This window comes from Acanthisitta chloris, unplaced genomic scaffold (assembly GCF_000695815.1).
Source record: "Acanthisitta chloris isolate BGI_N310 unplaced genomic scaffold, ASM69581v1 scaffold2768, whole genome shotgun sequence".
Classification (NCBI taxonomy): domain Eukaryota; kingdom Metazoa; phylum Chordata; class Aves; order Passeriformes; family Acanthisittidae; genus Acanthisitta; species Acanthisitta chloris.
Genome location: NW_008688511.1, coordinates 135,158 through 145,467, shown reverse-complemented (window position 1 = coordinate 145,467; position 10,310 = coordinate 135,158). Strand labels below are relative to the sequence as shown.

General features: G+C 37.8%; 1 protein-coding gene across 1 annotated transcript in view; it reads left to right on the top strand.

Moving 5' to 3' along the window:
• The first annotated feature begins 1,988 nt into the window (after positions 1 to 1,988).
• VAV3 (vav 3 guanine nucleotide exchange factor) overlaps positions 1,989 to 10,310 on the top strand; it is a 98,553-nt gene continuing 90,231 nt past the window's right edge. The window contains exons 1-6 of the mRNA XM_009081029.1: positions 1,989 to 2,171; positions 2,531 to 2,589; positions 3,293 to 3,358; positions 6,015 to 6,123; positions 8,479 to 8,571; positions 8,669 to 8,737. Coding sequence (XP_009079277.1) covers positions 1,989 to 2,171; positions 2,531 to 2,589; positions 3,293 to 3,358; positions 6,015 to 6,123; positions 8,479 to 8,571; positions 8,669 to 8,737 — 579 coding nt within the window. The remainder of the gene's footprint in view (positions 2,172 to 2,530; positions 2,590 to 3,292; positions 3,359 to 6,014; positions 6,124 to 8,478; positions 8,572 to 8,668; positions 8,738 to 10,310) is intronic.

Below are 10,310 nucleotides of genomic sequence, written 5' to 3'. Positions count from 1 at the left end.
GAGTGGTCAATGGCTGAGCACTGCCTTTTATTCTGTGGAAGTTATATCTGTTTTCAGTCATGTATTTTAATCTTTAATAGAGACTGGGGGTGGTTAATGGTCTTAAGTTCTTAACTGTGTTGTTTTGAAATAGAATAGTCATCTCTGCCAATTACCTTTCCCCCTTTTGTGATGTCATTGTGGTCATACTTTATCACTCACTTCTGGAGAATGCAATATGTCTCTGGTGGGATGCTGGCAGCTGTTGTGACGATGACCATTTTCTCCTTAGTGGATTATCCAATATTAATTATTTTTTTTGATAGTCATCTGCCTGTTGGATTCATAGCTCATTGCTTTGCTCTTCCTATAGTGCCAGGCCAGCTCCATTCTAAGAGCTATGAAAATGATGAGTAGTCTTGTCAGCTCTAGTTGCATAGTTCCTTTCTCACTCCTTTTCTGTGTGTACATGTTCTCATGAACACTTCTCAGTGTGTGTGGGTGTCGGCATGTGTTGCTATGCCCACCTCCTCCAAGTTTGCACATCAGTTCCTGAAAAAGTTTTTCTATTCCTCTTAATTCACAAAACTTACTTTTGTTTGTGTTCATATTGATAGCTGTAAAATGTAATTTGGCAATAGATTTTGGGAATAATGCTTGCTAGTTACCTACCTAAAATTCAGTTTTATTTTTTTTTGTGTTACCTTGAAACAACCATAATTAGCTGTGAAGAGTAAACTATGCATCTACTGGGTTTGATTATGCTAGATAAGTGAGAATCTCTCTAAGGGAAAGGGTTTGCGTGGGTGGAATAGTTTGCAAAAGATTTTTTTGTGTGCTGGGAATTAACATGTTGAAGCAAGAAAGGGATATTCAATTCACCATACTTGCCCCTCTCTGTTTTGGTAACCATTAAACCTCCTTTCCTGCGATTTTGCCAATCAATGTCCACCCCTCTGTCAGGACAGATTATTTTGCCAGCTAGTGAATTTTCAGTTGTCTCGTGGAGCTCAGCAGTCTTTGCATCCCTGCACTGGGACTCTACTGGTCTGGTATGGAAACTACAACTCCCCTGCAACAGTAAGACTTTTTGAAGGTGTCTGTTTCCCCTTTTGACCTTTGGATTATTGTGAAATACTTCGTAATTAACTTCATCATTTATTCAGTCAACTTTTATTCACTATTTCCAGAGCTTATTCAAGGCCATGTTGCAGTTCTTCTATTCATAGATGAATATGTGCCCAGACCTTTGATTGTGCTTGTAGCATATTTATTTGTTTTGTTTGTCTTTTCTGTAAGATTTTCAGGTTTTCTGTGATGCTTATTTTCACAGCAGCTTAAAGGAACCCCAAACGCTTCATCCACAGGAGTAATGTTAATTCTCCCTTTTGTCTGCATGCGAGATACGATTCACTTTGGAGGCTTTGTAACTTCAGTTTAAGCTCTGTAGCTGGTGATTATTCTCTGTGGTTTTTACTTTGTAATTCTCCTGTGTAAACATGTAATTTGCCTTCCTCTGAGAGATGCACTTTTAACTCCGTTTTATGGTCAGGGTAGTCTTGTAATTAGAACTTCAAAAATAAACTATTTTAATTGTCAAGATTATTCCCAAATGCCCATGAAATGTAGACTTGCTGTACTGAATTTTGATACCACTGATAGAAACCTTCTTTGGAGATTTCTTTTCTGCTTAATATGGATTTTAAATTGAAAAGTTTCAAGCTGAAACTTCTGGGAAGTTCAGGGGAAACCTTGTCATTGGAAGTATGGAAATTCAGATGGTGTCATTTTGGGTCTTTTTATCTCTCTCACAAGTAAGACTTGCCGACCTGATAGTGCTTTGTATAACAGAAAATATTTGTGACAGGACATGCCAGGCAGAGTAAAAGTAGGTCTTGTTATTACAGTTGCCAGGAGAACAACTCCACGGATGTGACCGTGTGTGTGTATTTTGCTCTCCCTGACGTTCCCCCTCGCTGATGATACAAATTTCAGCACATTTTGCCGGAATGAGCTGCTCCAGGCTGCTCCATGCCCCGAGGATGCAGAAGGAAGGGATGGTGATGCCTTGGCCGTGGGACCGAGCCGAGGTCGCTGCTTTCTTGGCCTGTGGCTCCCTCTGCTGGTCTCGCTCTGCCGAGCTCAGAGCCTGGCGGTGTTCGTCCCAGCAAGGAACCCCAATATTTAGAGCAGTTCGTAAGCTAAAATTGATTTCAAGTGCATCCAGGTCCTATTGCAAATTCTGTGTCTCATTTGTGGCATATTACCTGGTTTTAAATCCAAATAAATTGACATTTATTTCCAAGGAACTGATTTCTCTTTTCCTTTCTTTGTGTTTCCATCGCATCTCCTGGTACGAAATGGCTTTAGGACCAGCTCGTGGGAAATTCATGGATGTTTGGTGCACTCAGTGTTTGGCACAGCTGGAATCTGTCTGTTTGTATAATTTGATTTGAAGTAGTGCTGCTGATAATGAAAAAATAGAGAACAAAATGTTTTTTTTTTTTTCTGTTCTGCAACTAATTGTGTTTTCTGTTTCCTTCTTCTCCAGGTGATAGAAACACTTTCAAAACTTTCTCGCACTCCTATTGCGTTAGGCACAGGAATAAGGTATGTTATTGCCCTAGGGAATGGTGGGAGTCATGGCACTGGCATGATGCTCCTTGGAAAAGTTGTTAGAGGCAGTATAGGCTGTGTCCCCCATTTATGATCTTCTCTAGTTATAAACCAGATTCCCCAGTGGGCATCTTATCAAAGCTCTGGACCTCTGAGGAGCTAGAGAAGGTATCTTCTGCCTCTGCTATGCTTACTGAAGTGCCTGAACTACATATAAGTCTCATGCTGAAACAAATGAGCAACTGGTATTGCAGAACTTGTGTGATAATTGTGACACATGGATCATAAGCCAAGCTGATACAGTGCTGACTTATGTAAAGACAAATGGGTTTCCTCTTGTTGCTCCCTTCTAAAAACTCAGCAAAATTGGCAAGTTTGTGAGGTTCTCATTTTCAAAAAGAAACCAAAAAACCCAACCAGACCTACCCTGACAGTTTTGCTTATCTTTTCCAGTTGAAAAACTGTCAATGCTATGTATTCATGGTGATTTCTAACAAACCCATCCAGTAGAGTTTTTAATTATATTAAGTGTCAATTTGCCTATAGAAGTCTAAATGCACATATACTGTTCATCAGAGAGAGTGGAACATACAAACACATCGACATAAAATAATCTGTGTGAAAATTTTGGAAACAAAAATCCACTATATGATTAGGCTAGTGCTGTTTATAATTAATCCTATTTTTCTTTCTATAGGCCCTTTCCTACAGAAGAAAGTGTTGATGATGAAGATATTTACAAAGGTCTTCCTGACTTATTAGAGTATGTTGTAAATATTTAATTAAAGATTTTGGCTTTCAGTTGTATCTGTTATTTATACAGTGTTAGAGAACATGTAGTTTTAATGAGAATGGGATATTTGTTTGATTTTTGAAATATTTTGTTAGCCATTATGTTGACCAGGAAGAATTAATTATGAAACCTTATTTGAATGATTTTCCTTACATTGTGATGTACTTGTATATGCCAGGAAGCATGTTTCATACAGGGTGCTGGTAGCAAAGTAAGTAAAGAATGTGGTTCTAAATTACTTGTCTGTCCTATGAGAATGCTTCCAGAAAATTACAGTATCATTTGTAAGAGACCCAAGGAAATTGACTTGATGTTGCAAAGTAAATGCCTGTTTGGATGATAATTCAAGTGGGTTATTTCCCTAAAGTCAATGAGCTCCTTCATATGGGAGCATTAACCTCTTCTGGGTAAGTGTTTGTAGGTTTGCCCGGGTACTCTTGTAGCCTATGGCTAGGATCTCAAGAGCCATTAGGAATCATGTTGGACAGGAGATGGTTGGGAACTCACTGTCCCAAAGCTCAAAGTTCACCAGCACTCATGACATTAGTGCTTGACTGGCTCTGGCTACATAGTATGTCACTTGCTGCAATGTGGTAAAGTAGCTGCTGTTCCCACGGTGGATTTTTCTTTAGCCTATGAAGAAGAGAAATACCACCATGACTGGCATTGCTTAATTTAGCACCTCCCTGCAAAGCTTATGCTTGTCTCCTGCAGTTGACTGACTGTCTCATAGATAATTGCTTTTCACTCTGTGTAGCTGAGTGTGCAGAAGATCGCACTTTCAGTCTCCTCTGAGACCCAAATGAGCTAGAGGTGATAGCCTTATCTCTTAGATGTGGTAGCATTATTTCTACCTGTTCTTAAGTAGGTATATAAATTCAGTACTGGAGACAGACTTTCATTAAAAAAGAAAAGTTTAACAAATAATACCAAAGAAATTGCTATTCCTAATTATTATTTTTTTTGCATCAAATTACATGTATTATTAATTGAAATTTGTTTGTTGCATGTGGTCTCACTTGTGGAGGAAAAATTGTTTAGGAATAAGAAACAAAAGTGCCAGTGAATGATGCAAATGGCTCACATTTTTTAGTTTCTCTTTATTATTAGTAAGTGTATTTGACTGAAATCGTCCCTGAGTTTAAATGGTGTCTAAGAAATTGAAAATGAAGTTAAGTCAACCTGTCAGAAAGCGACGTAGTAGTTAAATGTTTCTGCCCTTGCTCTGCCTTTTTGCCAGGTTTTGTTCCCTGGAGCAGAGGTGGTAAAATGGAGTGTCTGCTGCATCTGACAGCTGCCAGTGTTTCATGTGAAGGGCTAGCACACCATCATTGCTGCTGCAAACTGAAATGTTAGACTTATATGTTGATTCTTCTTCTGAAGGATTTCAGTGTTGTCTTCTAACAGGCAAAATCTCAAAATTATCACCATATGTGATGTGGTTTCTGTATTATGACTGGACTACTTTTGTAATAATAGGCATACCCTAAGAAATAGGAGAGAAGGATGTTAGGGACTTGATGCAGTGCTAGCACAAAGTAGTCAGTCTAGCAGGACTGACTGATGAAGCTGAGTTAGCTGAGGGTAGAGTTCAACATTGACCTGATGTTTTATTTCTGTAGTCCGACTGATGAAGCTGAGTTAGCTGAGGGTGGAGTTGAACATCGATCTGATGTTTTATTTCTGTAGTCTGGGCAATAGGAGAACGTTTCTTGTGCGTACTCTGTTTTGTTGAACTGCCTGATGTTCAGTTTGATAGGTTAAATTTTGCATTTTTGGGTAGCTAGAGGTTTCACTGCCTGATGTTCAGTTTGATAGGTTACATTTTGCATTTTTGGGTAGCTGGAGGTTTTCATGAGATGATGAAGATTCTGGTTACATTGTGGAGGTACACTCTCAGCTGCTGACTCTGTGGTCTTTAGAGTCTTTTACCCCAGGTAATCCTTTCTTTAGGCAGGAAGAAGTCCTATCTGTGGTCTTTAGAGTCTTTTACCCCAGATAATCCTTTCTTTAGGCAGGAAGAAGTTATAGATGTGAAGCATCTGTTATAGAACAGTGCTTCACATCCCAGTTGAGTGGGTGCCAGGCAGTAAGGAGAGGCAACTCCTCTTCGCTGGATGTGGTAGGAAAAGAGTAAAAGAGAAGAGAGCAGCTGAATGACAAAGGTGTCTTGACATTGCTTTTGGTGCCTGAATTAGTTCCTGTGTGGTTCTAAATTCATGTAGTCTTCAGTATTGTGTTGATGTTGTATTAGTTCCTGTGTGGTTCTAAATTCATGGAGTCTTCAGTATTGCGTTGATGTTGTGCAGTTGTATTTTAAATGCATTGAGAAAAGAAAATTAATATACTTAATTTCCGTTGAGGAGTTCTTGTCATTAGATATTCTTTTAAGCAGTCTGTTTGCTGTAGAAGGAAAAGAAAATTAATATACTTAATTTCCATTAAGGAGTTCTTGTCATTAGATATTCTCTTAGGCAGTCTGTTTGCTATAGAAGTATATGAAGAATAGTCCTTTGCAGAGCTGATGGTATTTTGCCTGTGCTACACAACTTCTTTTTTTGTCTTTTTTTCAGAGCTGATTTTGCCTGTGCTACACAACTTCTTTTTATTGTCTTTTTTTTCCCAGTGAAACTGGTGTTGATGAAGATGAGGAGTTGTATGATTGTGTCTATGGAGAAGATGAAGGTGGGGAGGTTTATGAAGACCTAATGAAAGATGAAGCAGCACAGCAACCTGTATGTTTTTCAAATCCTAGCTTAATTACTTTAGTAAAATTTACCTTTGCCTGTGCTACACAACTTCTTTTTATTGTCTTTTTTTTCCCAGTGAAACTGGTGTTGATGAAGATGAGGAGTTGTATGATTGTGTCTATGGAGAAGATGAAGGTGGGGAGGTTTATGAAGACCTAATGAAAGATGAAGCAGCACAGCAACCTGTATGTTTTTCAAATCCTAGCTTAATTACTTTAGTAAAATTTACCAGCTATTTTAAGAGTATTTAATTGAACTGTTTACTTCAAAGTGTCCTACCTCCATAATTATCATACTGTGAAATATTATTGTTTCAGCTGTTGTTTGAACATTCATCCTAATGATTTTCCTGTGTATTCAACCATGTAGTTTTTGTTGATCAAGAGGTCATCATTGTCTTGTGAAGCAAACTGTTCCACTGTTTCCTCTAGCAGTAATTGACCTTGAAAGGCAGTTTTTCTCACCTGTGCTTGTATTTGCACGTTGCTTGTTATTCCTTCTCTCCTTTTGTTTATATCGCTCAAATTTCAGTAGTTTATGGTACAGATAGAAGAGTGGATATATTAATTTCTGCTGAAAGTGGCTTTGTGAATGATCTCCTTAGGTTATTTGAGCACGAAACTGAAGTGAATGGTTTTAAGTGAAATCTCAGGACTTGTTTGTATTGCTCATATGAGACTTGTGAACAACAAACCCCCTCATTTTGCAAATGGATATGAACTCCTATTGAGTACAGCAACTTCTGTATTGGGGCAAATACTGCAAGCAATTTGAATAGCGTTGGGCTCACAAAGGTAAAGGTGAAAAATAACTGTGTCAAATAATGTCATAACCCGATTCTTTATTGGGATTGATTAAATACAGTTAACTGTGACAGTGTCTGCTCTCCTTGCCAAAGAATCTGGGAAAGAAGAATGGATTTGAGAATAGGGTGATCAGCAACAGATGTTGCTCACCAAGTACAAATCTTCTGATAAGACTGTGTTTTTGCAAAATGGTTACTTGTGTCTGCATCTGATGAAGATATCAGCTTAATGTTTGTTGTGGGAAAATTAAAATGTAGCTAATTGGGTTTTCAAGAGTAATTTCTCAGAGTGAGAAGCCATGTTCCACTCACAGGAACTGCTTGTGAAGTCACATGGAGAAAAACAAAGAAGGGTAAAAGAGATCCATCAAAGCAGCAAACAAGTGTGAGCAGTGACCGAGCTTTATGTGCTTGTTATGATTTGTAATTTGGTGTCTAGTTGAGATGGTAGGAATACATTTCCCAATTTCCCACTCTACATAGGTGGCCAAGCAGTGTCATAGCAGCTGTATGTGGCTTATGGACAGTTTAAGTGTGGCTTATTGTGTGCTGTTGTATGTTTAGCAGGTGTGTCAGACTGGTAGCAGAGAGAGGGAGTGGAAGGATTCTAGCCCTTGGACATACTTGGATGTGGTAGTACTGTTGCTTATTAAGACCCTGCTTATTGTTGGTTTTGGAGAAAGCATTTTGGATTATTACTGCTTATAATTGCAAGAGCCTGTCCAGTTACTGTGTCAGGTCTCCAAGCTGACGTATCTATCTCCAGATCTTCTAAGTCTTGCTTGACACGAATGGTTCCATATTTTCTTCCAGTTATTTACCCTTTTATTTGAAATCAGGTTCTATTGTAGTTTAAACTTATTGAAGCTGTAATGCTGTAAATCTGGTCTTCATTGATTGCTTGTAAAGTATTTTTATAGAGTCCTGTGCTGATAATTGCTTCAAATTTCTATTAGTCTGGTGGTTTACATGGAAAAATCCCGGGGTCTTGTTGGAGACACACACATACATTGGCAAGAGTTGAAGTTGGAGGTCACTGCGGTTCCTGATTTGAGGACATACTCCTATTGTGTCTAAAGAGAAAAATGCCCTTGAGAACTAAAAGGGGAAAAACTGTAAATAAGTGCAGGGATTAGACTGAATTGAATATTTATGGCAATGCAAAGTTGCTTACATGATTTAGACCCATTAAGTCTAATGGAATTATTAACTGCTGAGTATTTTAAATAGGATTTCTCTGGATGTAAATGAAATGTGACCTTGTGTTTCAGCTTCCGAAATACATGCAGATACTTTAGCATTTTATGTCTGAACATTAACTTTTCATAATATTACTTTGATTTTGATTTTACTAAAGTCATCAGCTAATTGAACATTAAGATATTCTTGGTTATTGCTGTCATCTTTGGAGGTTGCAGTACTCGGAGAATTTCAGGAAGCAGTTATCCTAATTGCATAATTCTAAACAAATAAAAACATTTGTAATCCATTAGGTGCCTGTTAATGACTTAAACTTGACTCCATTGTAATTGCAGAAATGTACTGAAAATGACATAAGAAGCTGTTGTCTTGCTGAAATAAAGCAAACTGAAGAGAAATACACTGAAACTCTGGAATCGATCGAGAAAGTAAGATGCTGCTTAGAGGATTGTAACATGCATTTTTTTTATCAGTGTATAAAATCTAATTACAATAGCCAATGTATATATAATTTTTTTCTTGCAGTTTTTCATGGTGCCATTGAAAAGGTTTCTGTCAGCATCAGAGTTTGATACTGTTTTCATCAACATTCCTGTGAGTAATTGCATATTTAACAAACAGATACAAGGTTCATAGCTGATTGTGAGATATTTGTGTTTGATGTTAACTGCACAAAATGATTATTGGAAATACAGTACACGATGTGTTTATGTCGATGTTAGGATAGTTGATAAAAAGATGTACTCTATTCAATTATTTCTTTTTTCTGCTTGAGGGAATAGAGTAAGATAAGTAGTATTATCATGTCAGATGGTGAATGATTATCAACTAGAGTATTTCTGACCCTTAATAGCTAATAGTTTCTAGAAATGGATTATTTTCAAATAAATGCTTATATTTAAGTGATGGTACAAAGTTTTGACTGTTCAATTACCTACCCCTGTGTGCTGAGTATCTATAGCTGCTTTGCAAATCCTTGCAGTTGCCCTGGCTCTGACATTGTTGAAGGCACTTCAAAGTTAAGATAACTCAGTTTTGGAGTTGGAATCTGGTGCTGGAAAGGATAAAGAAATCCTCTGTGATGGAGACATCTTATTTCAGTGAAATAATAACGGTTTCTGTGATTATTACTTTGTTCCATTTATTTTTGATTTGATCATAGTAGTATGATGATTTACATGTATTTTTAGTTGATGTAAGTACATGTCCTTATCTGACTTGAAAGGAAGACATCAGACATGGTCTGAAGCCTCTCTCAACACAGACAAATGAAAGGAATATTCTTTTATGAGGCCTACAGTAAAGAAAGGGTCCCTAGAGTGTGGCCCATGGGTCACATCAACCTTTATTACCTGTAAAATATTACCTCTGTTTTGGCTGTTTCTGATGTGTTCAAGAAGCTCTCAGGTTTGTATGAGGAGGTGTTTGATTTTATTCTGTGGGAACATTGTCTGTAAGAATGTTTTAGTTGCTGCTTTAGCATCATCCTGATAGAGCCTAAATAGTGGCACTTAATACGTTGATGATGGTACCTGACACCTTGCCATATTTGTTGCACTGCTTTTCACCCTGACTCTCAACTGCTGTAATTTCCTTCTTGAATATTAGTCCAAACCACTGCCACACACATCTGTAACCTACTTGTCGTCTTGAATGACGTCAGCTGCCCGTAGAGATGCCTTTGCTTTTGAAAACAAATTTATATTCTGTCCTACATTAGTGTTTCTTATTCATTGCAAATAATGCCCTGATGTGCCCTACCTAAGTTACTGTAAGCCTCTCTCCTAAGGCTCTGTGTGCCCAGGCATGTTGACTTAGGTATATATTGCAAGACCTAATTCCAGGCATTGTGAAACACTGCACAAGGGTATAAAAAGAGCTTGTGTGCTATAAGCAGAGAGGTCAACCTACTCACTGTTTTTTCAAGATGCGTAAGGGGATCACATAGAAAGAGTAAAAAGAACAAAAGCTGTTTATTTTAAACTAGGGAGACATGTAGTAAAGTTAGGTTGGTTGACCTTGTTTTAGTTGTCAGCATTCAGTATTCTGCTGTTATAAGATGGTGTTTATTTCTGATTCCAGTGATATTTTGTAGGCATCCAAGAACATTAAAAAATATAGGGCTTGCCTAAGCCAAAAATATTTGCAAATGCTTTGTCTGCTCAGA